The sequence below is a fragment of the Pan troglodytes genome, chromosome 16 (genome assembly GCF_028858775.2).
Source record: "Pan troglodytes isolate AG18354 chromosome 16, NHGRI_mPanTro3-v2.0_pri, whole genome shotgun sequence".
NCBI lineage: Eukaryota > Metazoa > Chordata > Mammalia > Primates > Hominidae > Pan > Pan troglodytes.
The window spans coordinates 42,666,253-42,690,648 of record NC_072414.2 but is presented as its reverse complement, the minus strand read 5'-3'; the positions used below and the strand labels follow the sequence as shown (position 1 = coordinate 42,690,648).

At 43.3% G+C, this 24,396-nt stretch overlaps 1 protein-coding gene across 24 annotated transcripts in view; it reads left to right on the top strand.

Annotated features, from left to right (window-relative positions):
- The first annotated feature begins 4,962 nt into the window (after nt 1-4,962).
- Nucleotides 4,963-24,396, top strand: part of TRPM7 (transient receptor potential cation channel subfamily M member 7) — a 126,012-nt gene continuing 106,578 nt past the window's right edge. For all 24 annotated transcript variants that reach the window (XR_010151684.1, XR_010151681.1, XR_010151685.1 and 21 more), the window contains exon 1: nt 4,963-5,283. Coding sequence is in view for 16 of the 24 variants with exons in the window: in XM_063794943.1 (XP_063651013.1) it covers nt 5,281-5,283 (3 nt within the window). In the remaining 8 variants the exon portion in view is untranslated. The remainder of the gene's footprint in view (nt 5,284-24,396) is intronic.

Below are 24,396 nucleotides of genomic sequence, written 5' to 3'. Positions count from 1 at the left end.
TTATTCATGTAGATGGACTATCTATGTGTTTAGAGCTTGATTGTTTTTGTCAGAGTTTTGCAGCTTCCTTCATATAAATCTTATACATATTTTGCAAGATTTATACCTGTTACTTTTTTTGGTGCTAATGTAAATGGTAATGTGCTTAAATTACAAATTTTAATTATTCATTTCCCCATATCATCTTTTTTAAGAGATGGCCTCTCACTGTTTTGCCCACAACTCCTAGGCTCAAGTGACCCTCCTGCCTCAGCCTCCTGAGTAGCTGGGACTACAAGTGCACACCGCTATGCCTAGCTTCTATATGATTTTTTTTTTTTTAGTTTTTTGGAGACAGGGTCTCACTATGTCACCCAGGCTGAAGTGTAGTGGTGTGATCTTGGCTCACTGCTACCTCCACCTCCTGGTCTCAAGAGATCCTACCACTTCAGCCTCCCAAGTAGCTGGTACTACAGGCGTGTGCCACCATGCCCAGCTAATTTTTGTATTTTTAGTAGAGATGGGGTTTCATCATGTTGCCCAGGCTAGTCTTGAAATCTTGGACTCAAGTGATTTGCCCATCTCAGCCTCCCAAAGTGCTGGGATTACAGGCGTGAGCCACTGCACCTGTCCTCTTATATGATTTGCTTTAAAATATTGACCTTACAAAATTCGCTTTAAAATATTGACCTTGCTATGATACTTCTCTACCACAAAATTATACACATATCAATAGATTGAAGCACTGAGATGAAAGAGGTGTAATCAGAGTTAGTGCTTAAGGCAGTTGTCCTCAAACTGAGGTATATATGCCATGATGATGTACAAAGAGTTTCCAAGGAATATGGGTAGTATTAGGGGAATTGATATTTACATAATTGATTTTATAAGGGAAATTTAACTTCATGTTTCTCTTACTTCTACTTTCTTTTCTTTCTTTCTTTTTTTTTTTTTTTTTTTTGAGACAGAGTTTCACCTTTGTTGCCCAGGCTGAAGTGCAGTGGCGCAATCTCGGCTCACTGCAACCTCTGCCTCCCGGGTTCAAGCAATTCTCCTGCCTCAGCCTCCCAAGTACCTGGGATTATATGCATGTACCATCACACCCAGCTAGTATTTTGTATTTAGTAGAGACAGGGTTTCACCATGTCAGCCAGGCTGGTCTCGAACTCCTGACCTCAGGTGATCTGCCCGTCTCAGCCTCCCAAAGTGCTGGGATTACAGGCATGAGCCACCACGCCCGGCTACCCTCTACTATTTAGGAACGGTATCTTATCTTAATCTGACATGACACTCTGCATGCCAGAATCAAAGGACAGAGTAACATTTTAAGATTCTGGCCTATCAAGAGAGTATATTTGTTTGTTCAACAAATATTTATTAAATGACTGAATGCTTGATGACACCTACTTAGTAGGCATTTAAGATGGATAAGGTTATGATCCTCACGCAGTTGAATGTTTAGTAGGGGATTAACAAGTAAGTTGGTTGAATACAACAGGATAAATGCTATAATAGAGAATATATAGGCTGGGCATGGTGCCTCACGCCTGTAATCCTAGCACTTTGGGAGGCCGAGGTGGGCGGATCATTTGAGGTCAGGAGATCGAGACCAGCCTGGCCAACATGGTGAAACCCTGTCTCTACTCAAAATTAGCTGGGTGTGGTGGCACGTGCCTGTAATCCCAGCTACTCAGGAGGCTGAGGCAGAAGAATCATTTGAACCTGGGAGGCAGAGGTTGCAGTGAGCTGAGATCGTGCCACTGCATTCCAGCCTGGGCTACAGAGTGAGATTCCATCTCGAAAAAAAAAAAAATCAAGAGACTCTTTATTATTATTTTTTATTTCTTTATTTTGAGACAGGGTCTTGCTCTGTCACCCAGGCTGGCGTACAGTGGCATGATCTTGCTCACCACAGCCTCAACCTTTTGGGCTCAAACAATCCTCCTGCCTCAGCCTCCGAGTAGCTGGGACTACAGGCACGCACAGCCACACTGGGCTAATTTGTCTAGTTTTTTTGTAGAGACAGTGTTTCACCATGTTGCCCAGACTGTATCATTTGATTCTCATAATATTTTGCTTAGCATTTTAAACAGCATAGTAGTAAGTGTTGAAATGTTGTAACTAGGCAAGGACAAGGAGGAGAATTAGTATGTGATCTAGTGAGAGTGAAAAATAGACATGCCATTGACCAAAATGGAAACAAAACCCTTCTGGAAAAAAAGTGTAAGAACATTTAACAAACATGTTCTGAAGCACTGAATTTATCAATCTTGTCATCACCGAACACTGACTATAACTGCTCCTGACATATTCTTAGACACTGAATATAAATATATATATTTCAAGATTTATTATTTATTTATTTATTTTTGAGACGGAGTCTTGCTCTTTCGCCCAGGCCGGACTGCAGTGGCGCTATCTCAGCTCACTGCAAGCTCCGCCTCCTGGGTTCACGCCATTCTCCTGCCTCAGCCTCCCGAGTAGCTGGGACTACAGGCGCCCGCCACTGCGCCCGGCTAATTTTTTGTATTTTTAGTAGAGACGGGGTTTCACAGTATTAGCCAGGATGGTCTCGATCTCCTGACCTTGTGATCTGCCCGCCTCGGCCTCCCAAAATGCTGCGATTACTGGCGTGATATTTTTTTAAGAGACGTGGTCTTGCTATGTAGTCCAGGCTTGAGTGCGGTGGCTATACACAGGCACTATCCAACTACTGATCAGCAGGAATTCTGACCTGCTCAATTTCTGTCCTGGGTTGATTCACCCCTCCTTAGGCAATCTGGTGGTCCCTTGCTCCCAGGAAGTCACTACGTTGATGCTGAACTTAGCACAGCCACCCAATCCGCATAGCGCACTACAGCCCAGAACTGGGCTCACATGAGCCTTCTGCCTCAACCTCTGGAGTAGCTGGGAATACAGACATGGGCCACTGTGCCTGGCTCAATACATATTTTTTGAATGAATAAATTCATTCTCCAGAATTGATTGCTGATTGAAAGTCAGCATCTATGAATTTCAAGGCTGGTTGATCACTTGAAAATTAAGGAATTTATTTTGATTAATTCAATTAAGGATAAATCCTGTTCCCCATTTCTTTTCTTTTCTTTTCTTTTTTTTTTTGAGACGAAGTCCTGCTCTTGTCCCCCAGGCTGGAGTGCGATGGCGCGATCTCGGCTCACTGCAACCTCTGCCTCTTGGGTTCAAGCGATTCTTCTGCCTCGGCCCCCCGAGTAGCTGTGATTACAGGCGCCTGCCACCATGCCCAGCTAATTTTTGTATTTTTAGTAGAGACGGGGTTTCACCGTGTTGGCCAGGCTGGTCTAGAACTCCTGACCTCAGGTGATCCACCCGCCTCGGCCTCCCAAAGTGCTGGGATTACAAGCATGAGCCACCGCGCCCACCCAATCCTGTTCCCCATTTCTAACTCTAAATTTTCCAGTTTACCAAAGAGTTCTGGCAAGTGTCAAGGAGCTCATCTTGTTTCATTTCTACACCATCCAACTAAGGAGCGAAGCATTCGTGAGTACAAAAAGACCAGAGTTACAAAGTTCTAACGAAACAAAGCACTCTAATCTCATTTTATTTTGATTTTCCAGTTTGTCTGCCTCTACCTTCTAGATTATAAACTCCCTACAGGCAGGAAATGTGTAGGCCCAACTGAAATCCAGAAGATAAACATTTATTGACTGCATGCATAAATTAGTCCAGATGCCTTCCCCAAGGCTGACAATTTAGTGTGACACATATATTAAAACATTTTTAAGTCTTGGTTCTGCTGGACCTGCCAGATGGGGAAGAAATACACAATACCTGAAGATTGTTCACAAGCTGGGGGAACCAGTGGGTGGATTAGCTTTTTTTCTGAGAGAAGATCCTACTTCAGTGAATTGTGGGTCATAATGTTTGAGAGGCAATAATTATGCTGAATGAAAGAAGTTAGACCGAAAAAAAAGGTGCGTGCTGTATGATTCCCGTATATAAAACTTTAGCATGTGCAAACTTATCTGTACTGAAAGTAGATCTGTAGTTGATAAGGGACGTGATGGAGAGGGACGAGATGAAGGGATTATGAAGGGGGGGAGGAAACTTAGAGGTGAATACGTTCATTTGATTATGGTGATTTCATGGGTGCACAGGTATGTCAAAACTTATCAAATTGGACATTTAAATACGTGCAGTTTGTCATGTCAATTATTTTAAAATAAAGTCGTTTTTAAAAAAGAGATAAGACAGTCAGATCCCTGAGGGTCAGATTGAGGAACTCTCGAAGACTTCAGGCGCAGAAAGATGTTAAAGCAGTTTTAAGAAAATTAAACTGATTGTGGTCTTCCCAGTAGATAAGGAATAACATTTAGTAAACCATTGCTAATAGCCAAACCTTGGCATGTGTGACAGCAAAATAAATGGAAAGGTGGATAGGTACATATTACATCAAGGGAACAACCCAGTTTTTGGTGCAGAAGGTGTGGTGTATGCGTGTATGTGGGTGAGTATCTCTGGAGGGAAAAAGACAGTCCCATAGTTTAACAAAGAAGAATATTTACCGGCAGCAACAGGAGAGGCTAGAGAAAGAACATGATTGGGGTAAGAAGATGATTCTGCATTTTGGACGAGGAGAGAGTAACATTTAAAGCCTCTACTCGCTCTGAAGCACACAGAGTGTGTTGCGACACTCGAGTTTGCTGGAGCGGGTCGGCACAGGCCAGGCCTAGTTAGCGGAATGAGCCCACACAGCAACTCCAGACTGGATCCGCAAGCCTTGAACCTTAACCCTCAACCTCCGATTCCCCAAGTTCCACTCTCGTAGCTGAGGCTGAAGTTTGTCTAAGTCCCGCCTAGGTACCCAACGGAGATACGGCGTGAACACCCCACCACTTTCTGGGAACCCGGAGGCGGTCGGCGTGGGGGCACGAACCTGCCCAGCGCGTGCGCGCGGCGCGCAGGGAGGCGGCCTGGAATCGAGGGAGCGCGCGCCCTTCACGTGACCCGACCCGCGGGCGGCGACGCACGCGCCGCGCCGCGCCGCTCACGTGGTCCGTCCCCAGCCCCGTCGCCGGCGGAGGCGGGCGCGGGCGCGTCCCTGTGGCCAGTCACCCGGAGGAGTTGGTCGCACAATTATGAAAGACTCGGCTTCTGCTGCTAGCGCCGGAGCTGAGTTAGTTCTGAGAAGGTTTCCCTGGGCGTTCCTTGTCCGGCGGCCTCTGCTGCCGCCTCCGGAGACGCTTCCCGATAGATGGCTACAGGCCGCGGAGGAGGAGGAGGTGGAGTTGCTGCCCTTCCGGAGTCCGCCCCGTGAGGAGAATGGTACTGGACCCACGCAGGCCCGGGCGGGGAATGGTTCTGGGGTTGCGGGCGGTAAAGGAGAGACTTGGCAGGCAAGTGTGTGGGGAGCCGCGTTCCATGCGGCGAAGGACCCTCGAATTGCCTTGAGGCTTCCGGATTTGTCCTCTCGGGACGGGTGTGCAGTTCGTTCTGGGGTGAGGGGCGGGAGCAGGTAGCAAGTTAAACGCGACACCTCTTCGCGGGAATCCCATGAGCCGAGACTCGGCTCCCAGCGAGGGCCTCTCCAGGCGGCAGAGGCGCGAGCCGGGGACTACCTGGCTGGGCTCAGCTGAGCGGCCTCAGCGCGCCCGACGCAGGGCTCAGCCTACAAGCTCCGCATCTCTTGGGAGCACGGTCCTCCAGGCGCCAGTTGCTGGCAGATAAGGGAACCAAATGCTCTGCTCAAGTTTTACATGGAAAAAAGGGAGGGAGGGCTAGAAGGGTGCAAAAAGGGGGTAGAGGACACGGGTTTGGAGCAGTGCCTTGTTTGCTGTGCAGCGGATACTCTACAGGTACATTTCCTTTTTGGAACCAAAAGGGAGGGATTTGACAATATTGATGGTAGATCTTTTTTCTTTAGCAAGAATTAAGGATTTTGGTGGGTGGGGGGAGGCTTCTGTGGGGACCAAGACAATGTACTGTCAGTCAGGATTTAAGTCGAACTACCTCATCCCTTGCCCCAGAGAACAGTTGATCGTGTTTTAAACCAAAAGGTGCGGAATGGAGAGAGGGAGGCGGTGCATTGCAGCTTCCGATAGAGCTTTTTATTTTGGGATATCAGGAACCAATTTTGAAGATTTCTTAAAAAGAAAGTCATTTACATCAGGGACATGAAGAGCAAAGTAGGTATTTTTGGTCAGTACTTGAATTTGATAGGCTTTATGCAAACAACTCTCCCTCTGCTGGAGTCTGGCAAGTTTGCTTTTCACTGGACGCTAATTCAAGTGCCATACAAAACTAAAATAAGAGTTTTACTTATAACACAAATGTAGTAATACTTTGAATAAATAATGTGTCTTTCACTATTTTCCACCCTATTCTTTTTTGTTTGTTTGTTTTGAGACAGGGTCTCACTCTGTCGCCCAGGCTGGAGTGAAGTGGCGCGATCTCCGCTCACTGCAACCTCCGCCTCCGGGGTTCAAGCGATTCTCCTGCCTCAGGCTCCCGAGTAGCTGGGACTGTAGCCACCATGCCCGGCTAATTTTTGCATTTTTAGTAGAGACGGGGTTTCACCATGTTTGGCAGGCTCGTCTCTTAATTCCTGACCTCAGGTGATCCGCCCGCCTCAGCCTTCCAAAGTGCTGGGATTACAGGCGTGAGCCACCGCGCCAGGCCAACATGGGAGATTTAAAACTTGCAAAGATACATTGTAGAATGAACTACCATATACCCATTGGCCAGTTTCAACAGCTTCAACCATGTGAATTTTATTTCTTCTATCATTCCTCAATGGGATAATTTTAAAGCAAATCCCAGACAAATGTCATTTATGGATACTTTATTGTGTTTATGTCTAAAAAGACAAGGACTTTTTAACATAACCACAATATTATTATCATGCCTAAAAATTAATAATTGCTTAGTATCATTAAATATTCAGCATATTTCCCTGATTGTCTCATGTTTTAGTCAGTTGATTTGTTAGAATCAGGTTACAAAGAATTCTGCACATAGCATTTGGTCGGTAACTCTTTCAGTCTCTAGTACCTTCTCTCTTGGGGTGTGGGGGTGTCGTTTACCATTTATTTGTTGAAAGAAACCCATCATTTGCCTTGTAGAATTTCCATCAGTTTGGATTTTGTTGAATGCATCCCTGTAGTGTCATGTAACATGTTTCTTTCTCCTCTGTATTTTTTTTTTCTTTTTTCTTTTTGTTTGAGACGGAGTCTCGCTCTGTTGCCTAGTCTGAGTGCAGTGTAGCGATCTCGGCTGACTGCAGCCTACGCCTCCTGGGTTCAAGTGATTCTCCTGCCTCAGCCTCCCGAGTAGCTGGGACTACAGGTGCGAGCCACCACACCCGGCTAATTTTTCTATTTTTAGTGGAGATGGGGTTTCGTCATATTGGCCAGGGTGGTCTTGAACTCCTGATGTCCAGTGATCTGGCTGTCTCACCTCCCAAAGTGTTGGGATTACAGGCATGCCCCACTTTGCCCAGCTTCTACTCTTTATTTCCTGTGAACTAGTTAGTAGTTAATCTAAAGACTTGATCAGTAGTCGGGCGTGGTGGCGCTTACCTGTAATCCTAGCTACTCAGAAGGCTAAGGCAGGAGAATCGCTTGAACCTGGGAGGTGGAGGTTGCAGTAAGCGGAGATCCTGCCACTGCACTACAGCCTGGGCGACAGAGTGAGACTCCGTCTCAAAAAAAAAAACAAAAAAACGACTTAATCAGGTGCGGGGCAGTAATCCCCATACTTTGGGAGGCGCGGCGACAGGCTGATCCCGGATCACTTGAGGTCAGGAGTTCAAAACGAGCCTGGCCAACATGGTGAAACCCCGTCTCTACTAAAAATTAGCAGGGCGTCGTGATGGGCACCTGTAATCCCAGCTACTCGTGAGGCTGAGGCAGGAGACTCCCTTGAACTTGGAGGCGGAGGTTGCAGTGAGCCAAGATTGCGCCATTCACTCCAGCCTGGGTGAGAGTCTGTCTCAAAAAAAAAAAGACTTGATCTGATTCTAGTTTCATACTTTGACAATACTTATAGATAGTACTATGTACTTTCTGTTGCATTACATTAAGAGGTACATACTGTCTTTGTTTTTTGAGAAGGAGTCTTGCACTTGTTTTTTTTGTTGTTTTTTGTTGTTTTATTTTGTTTTTTTTTGGAACAGAGTCTTGCTCTTGTCACCCAGGCTGGAGTGCCTGGCTTACTGCAACCTCTGCCTCCTGGTTCAAGCGATTCTGCTGCCCCAGCCTCCCGAAGCTGGGATTACAGGCGTCCACCACCACACCCGGCTAATTTTTGTATTTTTAGTAGAGACAGGGTTTGCCATGTTGGCCAGGCTGGTCTCAAACTCCTGACCCCAGGTGATCCACCCGCCTCGGCCTCCCAAAGTGTTGGGATTACAGGCGTGAGCCACTGCCCCTGGCTTCTTTTTTTTTTTTTTAAATGTTAAGATTGACCAGTGGATTCGTGTTGTCTGATGCCTGATCTCTCAGTTGTGAAGTTCCCCATATGTTATTCATGTAGTAGTTTTTGTAGTAGTCATTTAGTTTTTGTCATTGATCTATTATTTCATTCTGGGTTTCCTTTTCTCCTTTCTTTTTGGGAAATCTTTCAACATATAAGTAAATTGCAGGTTTTTTTTTTTAAGTGACTGCCTGTTAAATGTCAAATGCTTTAAGTTTGGTACCTGAGTCAGGGTGCAGTGGCTCATGCTTGTAATCCTAGCACTTTGAGAGACTGAGGCGGGTGGATCCCTTGAGCCCAGGAGCACAAGACTAGCCTGGGAAAGATGGCGAAACCCAGTCTCTACCAAAAAAAATAAAAAAAGATTAGCTGGGCATGGTGATGCGCACCTGTGGTCCCAGCTACTTGGGAGGCTGAGGTGGGAGGATGGCTTGAGGTTGCAGTGAGCTGAGATCATGCCACTGCACTCCAGCCTGGGTAACAGAACCAGACCCTGTCTCAAAAAAAAAAAAAAAGTTTGGTACCGGGAAGCAAAATTCAGTGGTTGAGGTTAGTTTAGGACATAAGCATTACTTGACTATGGGGATTTTAACTGAGTCATTTATGTGAATCAGTAAAAAGAACTTAAGATGGGTGTCACTTTTAGATGATGCTTTGCAATTATTAGATTAGTTGAATGTGAATACAGTGTTTGACTTGGAGAATTGGACCTCTTGTACTTTATACAAATATGATTAGTTCTAATTTAAATTGTTAGTTCTTTTAGAGATTTTGTTGACTTTTTGGTACAGTTAATTTTGGATTTAGGAAATTGCTCTGGAATTTTTTTTTTTTTTTTTTTTTTGAGATGGAGTTTCCCTCTTGTCGCCCAGGCTGGGGTGCAATGGTGCGATCTTGGCTCACTGCAACCTCTGCCTCCTGGATTCAAGTGATTCTCCTGCCTCAGCCTCTAGTAGCTGGGATTACAGGCACACGCCACAACGCCCATCTAATTTTTATATTTTTAGTAGAGATGGGGTTTCACCATGTTGGCCAGGCTGGTCTCGATCTCTTGACTTCATGCTCTGGATTTTTTTAACTTGTTTTTCTGGGACTGTGTATTTAGTTTTCTGTCCACGTAGAGGTTTTAGAACCCTGTTAAAGGAATTTTGGTGTGTGGAGGTAAGCAGTTTTTTGAAGTTGATAAGTCAAGACTTGACTCTTGACATATTTTTGCCAGGTCACAGTCCTTTTTTTTTTGAGACTGAGTTTTGCTCTTTTGCCCAGGCTTGCGGTGGCGTGATGTCGGCTCACTGCAACCTGTGCCTTCCAGTTTAAAGTGATTCTCCTGCCTCAGCCTCTCGAGTAGCTGGGATTACAGGTGCCTGCCACCATGCCTGACTAATTTTTGTACTTTTAGTAGAGACGGGGTTTCCCCATGTTGGCCCGGCTGGTCTTGAACTCCTGACCTCAAATGATCCACCTCAGCCTCCCAAAGTGCTGGGATTACAGGCGTGAGCCACCGCACAGTCTTATGAGCATCACTGTTATCTTCTCAATCTGTAAAAGGCAAATGATAATCTTTTCCCTACTTGACCTAAGGAGCAATATTAGGATTAAAGTCTGTGAAACACTGTTTACCCCTCTTACTATCATATAAACATGTCAATAACATAACACCTTAACTATCCAGCTGCCAGACTTCTGGAAACCTTAACCTTTGGAAACAAAGCTCCTTGTGGAAAGTGAGCAAAAAGCTTTTGAGCTAAGTCATCAATAATATAGCAACCCTGAGACAGAGTTCACTGATTGAAAAATGTGTGCAAAGTGAAATTTAACAGGCTTAGTTTTCTGCTTTCTGCTGGCAGTTTGGTAGTACGCTGGAGATAACAGGAGGAAAGTTACCTGAGAAGCAGACTATTACTGTTAGGAGGACACTGGAGAAACATAATTAGACTAGAAAGATAGGGCTATACATTAGCCTTTACTATATGAAATGATAGTCTTCCTAGTCTAATTTATCATACCCAGTTCCCGGAAGATACTCTGGACTAAGAGAAGTATGTAATAGGCTTTAGGCACATTTTTGCATTAGCTAATGTGTCGGCATTTAGCTGTGGCCATTGCTCTGAATGCTTTGTGTGTGTGTGTGTGTGTGTGTGTGTGTGTGTGTGTATTTATTTTTAAGACGAAGTCTTGCTCGGTCACCCAGGCTGAAGTGCAGTGGCGTGATCTCGGCTCACTGCAACCTCTGCCTCCCGGGTTCAAGTGATTCTCCTGCCTCAGCCTCCTGAGTAGCTGGGATTACAGGCATGTGCTACCATGCCCGGCTAATTTTTGTATTTTTGGTAGAGACGGAGTTTCACCATGTTGGTCAGGCTGGTCTCGAACTCCTGACCTCGTGATCTGCCCGCCTTGACCTCCCAAAGTGCTGGGATTACAGGCATGAGCCACCTCGCCCAACACTTTACATATATTAATCCCGCAGGAAAATTCTGTGATGTCAATACTGTTTTCTCCATTATTTATATATAAAGAGAAGAGAATCAAAAATCACTTGCCAACGGTCACAAGGCTAATAAGTGGTAGAGTAGGTGTTGACCTGCCAAACTACAGAAACTTGGAAAAGGCTTTTGATATTCAGGGATATGTATATTTGTAAGACCTCAGATGACAGGTGTTATGTCAAGTTAAAAAAGTTAAGGTTTTTTTTAAAAAAGTTATAACTTAAAAAGTTTGCTGTACTTGATTTTCTTCAAATGATAATGAAACCTAATAGAATTTGCTTTACTATCAAATTTCTGTGTATTAACCTTAGGACAGATAATTTACAACTCAGTTGTCTGGTTTTTTTTTTTTTTTTTTTTTTGAGACAAGTGTCTCTCTCTGTCAATTAGGCTAGAGTTCAGTGGTGCGATCTTGGCTCATTGCAGACTCCGCCTCCCGGGTTCAAGCAATTCTCCTGCTGCAGCTTCCCAAGTAGCTGAGGTTACAGGTTGCGCCACCACATTGGGCTACTTTTTGTGTTTTTATTTTTATTTTTTAAAAATTTGTGTTTTTACTGGAGACAGAGTTTTGGCATGTTGCTCAGGCTGGCCTTGAACTCCTGGTCTCAAGTGATCTACCTGCCTTGGCCTCCTAAAGTACTGGGATTACACGCATTAGTCTGTATGCATTTTATTTTATTTTTATTTTTATATTTTTTGAGATGGAGTCTTGCTCTGTCACCCAGGCTGGAGTGCAGTGGCACAATCTCAGCTCCCTGCAGCCTCTGCCTCCCGGGTTCAAGTGATTCTCCTCTCTCAGCCTCCCGAGTAGCTAGGATTACAGGCACCCGCCACCATGCCCAGCTAATATTTGTATTTTTAGCAGAGACAGGGTTTCACCATGTTGACCAGGCTGGTCTCAAACTGCTGACCTCAAGTGATCCACCCACCTTGGCCCCGCAAAGTGCTGGGATTACAAGCGTGAGCCACCGCCCAGTCATGCCTTTTATTTTGACAAGTGCAGAGACACATACTCTGGGGCAATCCTTAGTAGATTAGAAAAGTCATTAAATAGATTTCTGGATGGGTGTAACTCTTTGTTAAAAGCAGCAGGAAAAGACTGGGCATGGTGGCTCTTGCCTGTAATCCCAGTGCTTTGGGAGGCTGAGGCGGGAGGATTGCTTGAAGCTAGGAGTTTGAGACCAGCCTGGCCAACGTAGATAACCCCACCTCTACTAAAAATATAAAAATCAGCTGGACGTGATGGTGTGCGCCTGTAATCCCAGCTCCTTGTGAGACTGGGGCATGAGAATTGGTTGAACCCAGGAGATGGAGGTTGCAGTGACTCCAGATTGCGCCACTGCACCCCAGCCTGGGTGACAAAACAAGACTCTGTCTCAAAAAAATATATATATACGTATATATAATATATATATAAATGAAATAAAACCTGTAGAAACCTATCATGAATGTATCAACAAAAGTATCAACACCCTGCTCACTGATAGATAATGGGTTGATATGGCTTACTCGCAGTGTGAACGTCCAAGCGTCCAAGTTTTCTGTTTTTTTTTTTTTTTGGATAGTGTTTTGCTCTGTTGCCCATGTCAGAGTGCAGTGGCATCATCATGGCTTACTGTATTCCCAACCTCCTAGGCTCAAGTGATCCTGCCACTTCAGCCTCCCAAGTACCTAAAATGACAGGCCCATACCACCAACCTGGCTAATAAAAAAATTTTTTTGACTGGGTGCGGTGGTTAATGCCTGTAATCCCAGCACTTTGGAAGGCTGAGGCAGGTGTATCACCAGGTCAAGAGATCGAGACCATCCTGGCCAACATGGTGAAACCCCATCTCTACTAAAAATACAAAAATTAGCCGGGCGTGGTGGCACGCACCTGTAGTCCCAGCTACTCGGGAGGCTGAGGCAGGTGAATCGCTTGAACCCAGGAGGTGGAGGTTGCAGTGAGCTGAGATCGCGCCATTGCACTCCAGCCTGGGTGACAGAGCGAGACTTCATCTCAAAAAAAATTTTTTTTTTGTTTTTGCGAAGATGGGTTTCTCACTCTGTTGCCCAGGTTGATCTTGAACTCCTGGGCTTAAGTGGTCCTCTTGCCTTGGCCTCCCAAAGTGTTGGGGTTACAGGCATAAGCCACTGCACCTGGCCTTAAGTTTTTAAATATATAGAACTTTTCTACCAATTGTTACAGAATTATAGATGCTTTTCAATAATATCTTTAAAACTCTCTCATAGGGTTCGTATCTAAAATGTCAGTAATATCTAATTATTAATTAGTTGAGTAGTTGGCAGCCAGTTTAGAGTAAGAGTGGAACTCTGTGACATAATAAAAGTTATGTATATGTGTGTGTGTGTGTGTGTGTATATATATATATATTTTTTTTTTTTAAAGAATGGAACTAGAGAGTAGGGTCTGTAAGAGTGTCAGAAAGTCAAATGTATTGAACTCTGATAGGGGAAGTCAGAGAGTGCCAGCTTATTTCAACATTTTGCTTTAGGCTAGTCTTATTTGTCATTGTCTGTGTCACCCTTGGCAGGCATGTTGGTCACCCTTGGCAGGCATGTTGACCCATGTATAAATTTATCACATAATTCTGAATTTCTAGGTGTTTTTTTTTTTTTTTTTTGAGAGAGAGTCTCACTCTGTTGCCCAGGCTGGAGTGCAGTGGTGCATCTTGGCTCACTGCAAGCTCCGCCTCTTGGGTTCACGCCATCCTCCTGCCTCAGCCTCCCGAGTAGCTGGGACTACAGGCGCCCACCACCACGCCCGGCTGATTTTTTGTATTTTTTTAGTAGAGACGTGGTTTCACCATATCGGTCAGACTGGTCTCAATCTCCTGACCTCATGATCCGCCCGCCTCGGCCTCCCAGAGTGCTGGGATTATAGGCATGAGCCACTGCGCCCAGCCAATTTCTAGGTCTTTAGTGTCATTTAACTTTCTTTTCTTGAGCACATGAACTTTATTAGTAGGCAATTTCTTTTAATTTGATTACCGTTCTTTTGAATATGGGTCACATTTTCCTGTCCATTACCATATCTAGTCATTTTGAAGTGTATATTGGACATTGGGATTGTTACTTAGTAGAGGCTCTGGGTTACCTTTTTTTTTTTTTTTGATACGGAGTCTTGTTCTGTTGCCCAGGCTGGAGTGCAGTGGCGTGATCTCAGCTCACTGCAACCTCTGTCTCCCGGATTCAAGCAATTCTTCTGCCTCAGACTCCTGAGTAGCCGGGATTACAGGCGCGTGACACCACACCCGGCTAATTTTTGTGTTTTTAGTAGGGATGGGGTTTCACCATGTTGGTCAGGCTGGTCTCAAACTTCTGACCTTGCGATCCGCCTGCCTTGGCCTCCCAAAGTGCTGGGATTATAGGTGTGAGCCACCACGCCCAGCCTCTGGGTTGTCTTTTAATCCTGTGCTCTGTGTGTGTGTGTGTTGTTGTTGTTGTTATGTACTGAATGTGATCTCCCTCGCTCCCTGAGAATTCATATCTTGAAGCCCTAACCTCCAGTGTGATGGTATTTGGAGATGAGAACTTTGGGAGATGGAGGTAATCAGGGGTAGATGAGGTCATGAGGGTGGGGCCCTGGGTCTGATAGGATTTATGTCCTTAGAAGTAGAGATACCAGAGAGCTTATTCACTCCCTCTTCACTGTGTGAAGACACAGTGAGGAGGCAGCTGTCTGAGAGCCTTCATCAGACACTGGCCCTCCTGGAATCTTGATCCTGAACTTTCAGTCTCCAGAACTGTGAGAAAATTTATTTCAGTTGTTATCCCACCAAGTCTGTGTGGTATTGGTTGTGGCATCCCAAGCCGACTAAGACAGTTGTTGATTAACTTCATTGTACTCAAACTCCAAACTGTCTCTCCTACAATGGGCAGCAGGAATATCTGCTCAGTTATTTTATTTAGCTGGGCTGCCTGGAGGCTGCCCCATGTGTACGATCTTCGTGGGTCAGTGAGAGATTTGTGTAGAATTAATATGAAGTATTTAGGATTCCTTTTCTCAACTCTTGCGGAAACTTTCCCATCACTTTCCAGCTGCTGTTTTCACCTTGAACTGGGTATTCTGGTTCTATAAGTCAGTAAGGCTGTGGGATTTCTATTGATATTTAGCTGTACACTAGGCATAGGATGGGGACTGTTTTCAGGCAAAAAGCCTTAAAAATTGGGAAACTCACTCAATACCATTCCTTTATTCTAAGTATAGACTCCGTCTAGTTTCTGCTTGCTTTCAGTGTCCTCAAGTCTTTTTTATCTTTTTATTAAAAAAAAAATTTAAACGATAGAGATGAGGTCTCGCTGTGTTGACCAGGCTGGTCTCAAACTCCTGGCCTCAAGCAGTCCTCCCATCTTGGCCTCCCAAAGTGCTAGGATTACAGGTGTGAGCCACTGTGTCTAGCCTCTTTTTTATCTTTTGTCCAGAATTTATGGTGGTTATCTGAGGGATGGTTAGCCTAATAGGACCTACTTCTCCATAGCTAGAATTTTCTAATTTTAATATATATAATCATAGAATGTATTTGTTAAAAAAAAAATTTGATTTCCACATGTTACCTTAACAGCAGAATTTTTTAGGAATCTTTAATTTTTTCCCCAAATTTTTGCTGGCAGCATCTAGGCAGGAAGGATGTGCTGGTAGTGATTTGTTTAGAGAGTAAGATGTGCTTAGGTTTATTTGTAATACGTGTCCCTTATTGCTGGTAGACTGGTATAAGAATTTATAATTTAAGGAGTTTTGAAGTGATCACCATCATAGTTGAAATTTGACTATGTGCCATGCATTGTGCTAAAACAACTTACATGGATCATTTTGTTTAATCATCAGAGTAATATTGTGAGGTAAGTACTGTTGTTATCCTATTTTACAGGTAAGGAAGCAAAAAGAGGCTCTGAAACTTGCACAAGGTTGCACACATAGTAAACAGCAGAGCTGGGATCCTAACTCAGATCAGTCTGATTCCAGAATCTGTACTATTTAACCACTGAAGATCACCAACTGATCTTTAAGATTCCCTGCTCTACTAGCATTCTGTGGATATAGTTACTTTTTACATTACTTGGAACATACAAATTTAGGAATTTTCAGATTTGTGTTTGTAGTTTGCCACCTCTTGGTAAAATCTGGTAGTGCAACCTAGCAAAATTAAAAAGCAAAGTGTATAAAACTAGGAATTTTTATATGTATTTATAACCAGGGCACATTTGATTGGGTAACTGATGGCAGAGCAGAAACTTAGAATTTCAAAAACTATAAAAACTTTTTTTTTATCATTAGGTGATATTTACAACTTTCAGCTGGGGTATGTGAATATTGGGTTTGTGAAGCCGATTCCTGTGTAACAAGTGAAGGCCATAAATGATGAGAATGCTACGTGTGGGAAGAATGTATGTACATTTGGCTGTTACATAAACAGAATGAGAGGTAGTAAGTTTTTGAAATAAACAAAATTGGTGAATGAGGTAGGGAAAGCTGTAGGAGATTTTCTTTTTTTTTTTTTTGAAATGGAATTTTGCTCTTGTCGCCTGGGTTGGAGTGCAATGGCGTGATCTTGGCTCACTGCAACCTCTGTGTCCTGGGTTCAATGGATTCTCCTGCCTCAGCCTTCTGAGTAGCTGAGGTTACAGGTGCCCGCCACCATGCCCAGCTAATTTTTATATTTTTAGTAGAGACTGGGTTTCACCATGTTGGCCAGGCTGGTCTCAAACTCCTGACCTCAGGTGATCCACCTGCCTCGGCTTCCCAAAGTGTTGGGATAACAGGCATGAGCCACCATGCCCAGCCAGGAGATTTTCTTGAAACATGCTAATGTCATTATGTGTCCCTGTAGGCATAAAATTTAGTAAAAATCTGTGAGTATGGGAGTGACACAATTTAAGTGACTTTTAGCAAATTGTTTGCTAAAGTTTTGGGTGGATTTGCCAATGAGAAACAACTCTGGTTTCCAGCTCTTGGAAAAAACCCAAAACTATGGGATGTAGTAGAGGGGATGATATATTCGAAGTGTTGAAGAACAAAAAAACAAAAACAAACCCATTATCCAATAATACTGTACCTGGCACAGCTCTCCTTTAGAAATGAAGGAGAGATGAAGATTTTCCCAGACAAAAGCTCAGAGACTAGACCTGTGTTACAAGAAATGCTAACAGAATTTCTTCAAGCTGAAAGACAAGGTTGCTAATTAGTAACAGAAAGAATATGAAAAGTATAAAACTTACTGGTAAATGTAAATAGAGTTAATTTAGAATACTCTAATACCATAATGGTGGTATGCAAATCATTTGTATTTTTAGTATGAAGGTTAAAAGACAAAAACCATTAAAAAAAATAATAGCAACAATAATTTGTTAAGGGATACACAGTACAAAAACATATACATTGTGACATCAGAAATTTATTAGAAACCAGGCACTGGCTGGGCGCCACGGCTCACCCCTGTAATCCCAGCACTTTGGGAGGCTGAGGCGGGTGGATCACCTGAGATCAGGAGTTCAAGAAAAGCCTGAGCAACGTGGTGAAACCTCATCTCTACTAAAAATACAAAAATTAGCTGGGCTTCTGGGCATGGTGGCTCACGCCTGTAATCCTAGCACTTTGGGAGGCCGAGGCAGGTGGATCACTTGAGGTCAGGGGTTTGAGACCAGCCTGGTCAACATGGTGAAACCCCATCTCTACTAAAAATACAAAAATTAGCTGGGCGTGGTGGCAGGTACCTGTTATCTCAGCTACTCCAGAGGCTGAGACAGGAGAATCGCTTGAACCTGGGAGGTGGAGGTTGCAGTGAGCCGAGATCATGCCATTGCCCTCCAGCCTGGGCGACAGAGTAAAACTCCATCTCAAGAAACAAAACAGAAAACCAGAATGCAATAATACCACCTTATTCCAGCAAGAATGGCCATAATACAAAAAACAACAAATAATAGACATTTATGTGGATGTGGTAAACAGGGAACACTTCTACACTGCTGGTAGGAATGTAAACTAGTACAACCACTATGGGAAACAATGTGGAGATTCCTTAGGATACCATTTGATGCAGCAGTCCCACTACTGGGTATCTACCAGAGGAAAATAAGTCATTATAAGAAAAAGATACTTGCATACGCATGTTTATAGCAGCATAATTCATAATTGCAAAAATGTGGAACCAACTCAAATGCCCATCAAGTCAACGAGTGGATAAAGAAACTGTGGTATATATATATACGAGGGCATACTTCTCAGCCATAAAAAGGAATGAATTAATGGCATTCACAGTGACCTGGATGAGATTGGAGACTCTTAATTCTAAGTGAAGTAACTCAGGAATGGAAAACCAAACATCATATGTTCCCATTCCTAAGTGGGAACTGAGCTATGAGGACGCAAAGGCATAAGAATGACACAATGGACTTCGGGGACTCAGGGAGAAAGGGTGGGAAGGGGGTCAGGGATAAAAGACTACAAATAGGGTGCAGTGTGTACCGGTCGGGCAATGGGTGCACCAAAATCTCACAAGTCACCACTAAAGAACTAACTTATGTAACTAAACACTACCTGTTTCCAATAACCTATGGAAATAAGTAAAAAACAATAAAAATAAAAAATAGTATAGGTGTATAAGGCATTTACTTTGAATGGAGCTTGTGGACCTGGAAGTTGTTCTGGGCGAGTCAGTGAGTGAGTGGTGAGTGAATGTGAAGGCCTAGGGCATTACACTTATGTAGACTTGATAAACACTGTACACCTAGCCTACACTAAATTTATAAAAAGTATTTTTTATTCAATAATAAATTAACGCTAGCTTACTGTAACTTTTTAATTTAACAGACTTGTAAACATTTTAAAACTTTTTGACTCTTGTAATAACACTTTGTATAAAACACATTGTATAGCTGCACAAAAACATTTTCTTTATATACTTATTCTATAAGCTTTTTTTTTTTTTTTTTTTTGAGACGGAGTCTCACTGTGTCACCCCGGCTGGAGTGCAGTGGCTCACTGCAACCTCCGCTTCCCTGGTTCAAGCGATTCTCCTGCCTCAGCTTCCTGAGTAGCTGTGATGAGAGACATCGCCACCACACCCAGCTAATTTTTATATTTTTAGTAGTGATGGGGTTTCACCACATTGATCAGGCTGGTCTCGAACTCGTGACCTCAGATGATCCGCCTGCCTCAGCCTCCCAAAGTGCTGGGGTTACAGGCGCGAGCCACCGCGCCTGGCTACTTTTTTCTGTTTCAACATTTTAAAATTATTTTACTTTTTAAACTTTTTGTTCAAACCTAAGACACAAATATACACGTTAGCCTAGGCCTACACGGGGTCAGGATCATCAGTAGAATTGTCTTCCACCTCTCATCTTGTCTCATGGAAGGTTTTGAGGGACAATAACATGCATGGAGTTGTCATTTTCTATGATAACAGTGCTTTCTGGAATACTTCCTGAAGGACCTGCCTGAGGCTGTTTTACAGTTAAAAAAAAAAATAGGTAGGAGTGGCCGGGCGAGGTGGCTCACGCCTGTAATCCTAGCACTTTGGGAGGCCAAGGTGGGTGGATCACGAGGTCTGGAGATCGAGACCATCCTGGCTAACATGGTGAAAATGTCTCTACTAAAAATACAAAAAATTAGCCGGGTGTGGCGGTGGTTGCCTGTAGTCCCAGCTGCTCAGGAGGCTGAGGCAGGAGAATGGCGTGAACCCGGGAGGTGAGCTTGCAGTGAGCCAAGATCATGCCACTGCACTCCAGCCTGGGCGACAGTGAGACTCCGTCTCAAAAAACAAAAACAAAAACCAACCAAACAAAAATAGGTAGGAGTACACTCTAACCATAAAAAGCGTAGTCTAGTAAATACATAAATCAGTAACATAGTCATTTATTATTACAAAGTATTATGTACTGTACACAGTTGTATATGCCATACTTCTATGTAACTGGCAGTGCAGGTTTGTTTACACCAATATCAAAACAAATACCCAAGTAGTCCTGGTGCTATGAACTTATGATGGCTACGATGTTAGTAGGCCATAGGAATTTTTTTTTTTCGAGACAAGTTCTCTCACCCAGGCTGGAGTGTAGTGGCGTGATCATAGCTTACTTTAACCTCAAACTCCTGGGCTCAGATGAACCTTCCTCAAACTCGTGGGCTCAAATGATCCTCCCACCTTAGCCTCCCAGGTAGCTGGGACTATAGGCAGGCACCAACATGCCTGGCTAATTAAAAAAAACTTTTTTGTAGAGACAGGATCTCATTATGCTGCCCAGGTTGGTCTTGAACTCCTGGCCTGAAGCAGTCCTCTCATCTCCTCCTCCCATGGCAAGGTGCTGGGATTACAGGTGTGAGCCATTGCACCCAGCCTGCAATAGGAATTTTTCAGCTCCATTATAATCTTATGGGACCACTGTTAAATATGCGGTCCATCATTGACCTCAGTGTTGTTATGTGGCACATGACAGTATGCACAAAGGAATATCATTCAATCTTAAAGAAGGAAATTCTGTTTTTCGTGACCTGGATGGGCCTGGAGGACATTATGTTAAGTGAAATAAGCCAGGAACAGAAAGACAAGATACTACATGGTCTCACTTCTGTGTAGAATCTAAAAAATTGAACTGATAAAAGTTCAATTTCTGGGTGGAGAGTAGAATGGTGGTTATCAGGGACTTGGGTGGGGATTGCTGGGGAAATGTTGGTCAAAGGATGCAAAATTTCAGTTAGGAAGAATAATTTCAAGAAATCTTCCTGTACAACATGGTGACTACAGTAAATAACAATGTATTTTTGAAAAATACTAAGAGTATATTTTAAGTGGTCTCACCACAAAAAAAATAGTATGTGAGGCAATGTATATGATAATTAGCTCGATTTAGCCATTCCACAATGTATAGTAGCCCCCTTTTATCTGGTCTCAAATTCCTGAGCTCCAGCAATCTGCCCCCATTGGCCTCCCAAACTGCTAAGATTACAGGCAAGAGCTACTGCACCTGGCCTACTTAATATGTTTTGACACGTTTTGGCACAGAGTTGTTGATTGTATCCTCTTATTATTTTCTTGCTTTTCTTTTTCTTTTTCTTTTTCTTTTTTTTACAGTAAAGTGAAGGCAAGTTTATTAGGAAAGTAAATAAACAAAAGAATGGTTACCCCATAGGTTGAGCACTCCTGAGGGCTGCTGGTTGCCCACTTTTATGGTTATTTCCTGATTGTATGCTAAGCAAGGAGTGGATTATTAATGAATTTTCTGGGAAAGGGGTGGGCAGTTCCCAGAACTGAGGGTTCCTCCTCTTTTTAGACTATATAGGGTAACTTCTGAATGTTGCCATGGCATCTGTAAACTGTCATGGTGCTGGTTAGAGTGTCTTTTAGTATGGTGATACATTATAATTAGCATATAATGAGCAGTGAGGAAGAGGTCTACTCTGTTGCCATCTTGGTTTTGGTGGGTTTTGGCTAGCTTTTTTAGTGCAACCTGTTTTATCAGCAAAGTCTTCATGGCCTATATCTTATGTTGGACTCCCATCTCATCCTGTGACTTAGAATACCTAACCTACTGGGAATGCAGCCCAGCAGGTCTCAGCCTTATTTTACTCAGCCCCTATTCAAGATGGAGTCACTCCGGTTTAAACACCTCTGACGTTTCCCCCTTTCTTTTATAAGAGAATCCTTCATCCTAAGGGTTGTAGAGGGATGAAGATACACCTTTTGTAACCTCTTCTTGCTGAATGGGGTGATGATATTCCTGCCTAACTATTAAGGTCTCTTGTGTCCGTGATAGAGAGGCGCTCATTCACAACACATCAGTTTGCTGAGGGCCATCCATAACTCTGAGTTCTGACAAAACATGATATCTGAAAGATTAATAAGTGTTTAATAAAACATTCAGTAAGCTTATCCTGCATTCCTATACAAAGAGTACAACAGCAATATATTCCATAACAGTAAAGCAAAATAAGTAAAACTGTCCCAAGTAAACTAAATTAGAAGGCTTTCCATGAACTGGCAACTGTTGGAACCATGCTGATAAGGGATCGCTGATTGTATTATGTGCCCAGAATTAGAATATTGATCCAGATTTTTACATTAGCCATCCCTTTTTTTTTCCTGGACTTCAGTCAGAGATCACTGATTGGTTCACAGGAGTAAGCAAGGTCAGCCTAAATTGCAGGAAAAAAACTCAAACAACTGATGAGACTAGAATCTACTGACAGGTATACCATAGTTCTTGAAACACAATTTTTTCTCACTCCAGTGTCCCATTTTTACTAAAGACAAGTTATAGTATGACCGATTTGCTTTGTTATACTTGGCCAGATTATTTGTATAAAGTGCAGCAAAAATAATTATATAGGCTTTCAAAATTGGCTTTGATGGAACTCTGTTCCATAAGGAATCTCCGATAAGACTTCTAAAGCCGAGCCCAGCATGGATTTTTTTTTTTTCCTTTTCTTTTTGAGACAGAGTCTCACTCTGTTGCCCAGGCTGGAGTGCACTGGCATGACCTCAGCTCACTGCAGCCTCCATCTCCTGAGTTCAAGTGGTTCTCCTGCCTCAGCTTCCTGTGTAGTTGGAATTACAGGCACACACCACCACGCCTGGCTAATTTTTTGTATTTTTAGTAGAGATGAGGTGTTGGCCAGGCTGGTCTCGAACTCCAGACCTCAGGTGATCCACCTACCTCAGCCTCCCAATGTGTTGTGATTACAGGCGTGAGCCACCGCGCTCAGCCATGAGCCACTGCGCCTGACCTCAGCTGTGGGTTTGTACCCTGACATACCTTTATGTATTGGGTAAATTTCTCTCTTCTTGAGGTCCCAAGATAACTTGGGGCTCCTGGGCCTGTCAAAAAGTGACATTCTTTACTTATCACAGGTCAGGAACCCTGTACAGGGACTGCGTAGACAAGATATGAGGCCAGTTTTCCCAAGCGGCTTTTAATTGGCTCTACAAGTCAAGTTTGATTCCTTTAAGGAGAGCACATCATTCCAGTCAAAGCCTTGGTAAAATAACCAGTTTCTCCAATTGTGTCCTGTCACAAGAGAAAACCGATTCTTACTGCACTTATACAAATATCTATTGTAGGCCAGGCATGGTGGCTCATGTCTGTAATCCCAGCACTTTGGGAGGCTGGGGCAGGTGGATCACTTGATGTCAGGAGTTTGAGACCAGCCTGGCCAACATAGTGAAAACCCGTTTCTACTAAAAATACAAAAAGTAGCTTGGTGTGGTGGCGGGCACCTGTAATCCCAGCTACTTGGGAGGCTGAGGCAGGAGAATTACTTGGACCCAGGAGGCAGAGTTAGCAGTAAGCTGAGATCATGCCACTGCCCTCCAGCCTGGGCAACAGAGCAAAACTCTGTCTCAAAAAACAAAAAACAAAAACAAATCTATTGCCATAAGTTAAGAGTACTCATAAATAATCTCCAAATTGAGAAATGGGGTAGAGAGAAATATGCTCCAAATTTTGTCCACAGGAGTATACTTTACTCAATTGTTAATAGCTGTCAATAGCTCAAATCCTTGACTCTGCAAAACAAAATAAAGGATCAGCGACGTTTTAAGCAAAAAAGTAAAAAAGATGAGTCTTACATTAATTCAGTCCATGAAGTTAACTCCTGTTTGATACACGTGAACATTCCAGCCCTCCATGACAGTCCTGAATGTTTTTTCCTTTATTCTAATGTTAGAGTCTCCAAAGTTATCAGAAACCTGCATTTAAGAGCACCTGTGAAAGTCCTATAGCTAATTATAAACCACCTTTCGAAGAGGATCAAAACATGACAACAGTTGTATGTTGATGACAAAAAGTCTTAGGACAGCCATAGTCAAAGACACAATTGACAAAGAATTTTGGTTACCTTTGTGGCACACAATAATTTAACATAATAATCATAATTACTGCTGATAAGGTACATTGAATCATATCAGAATTATAGGAGCTTTTCATAATTTTGGAACACATACCAATAACATATTTATACAAATGCAACCCAAAGAAAGCCAAACACCATTTCATATTTGGCAATGCTTCCTGTATGATTTTTATGTCAATAAGCCAAATTTCACTGTTGGACTAGTGCATTATTGATATGTGAAACCCAGTTCTTAATAAAACCTTATAGACAAATTGATCCAATTTTATTTTATTATTTCTTATTTAAATATTTTTTTTGGAGGGGGACGGAGTCTCCTTCCGTTGCCCAGGCTGGAGTGCAGTGGCACAATCTTGGCTCACTGTTACCTCCACCTCCTGGGTTCAAGCGATTCTCCTGCCGCAGCTTCCCTAGCAGCTGGGATTACAGGTGCAAGGCACCATTCCCAGCTAATTTTTTGTATTTTTAGTAGAGGTGGGGTTTTACATGTCGGCCAGGCTGGTCTCAAAACTCCTGGCCTCAAGTGATCCACCCACCTTGGCCTCCCAAAGTGCTGGGATTACAGGCATGAACCACTGTGCCCGGCCAGAAGCTCTTATTTTTAAACCAGTTAATCAAAGCTCTTTCATATCA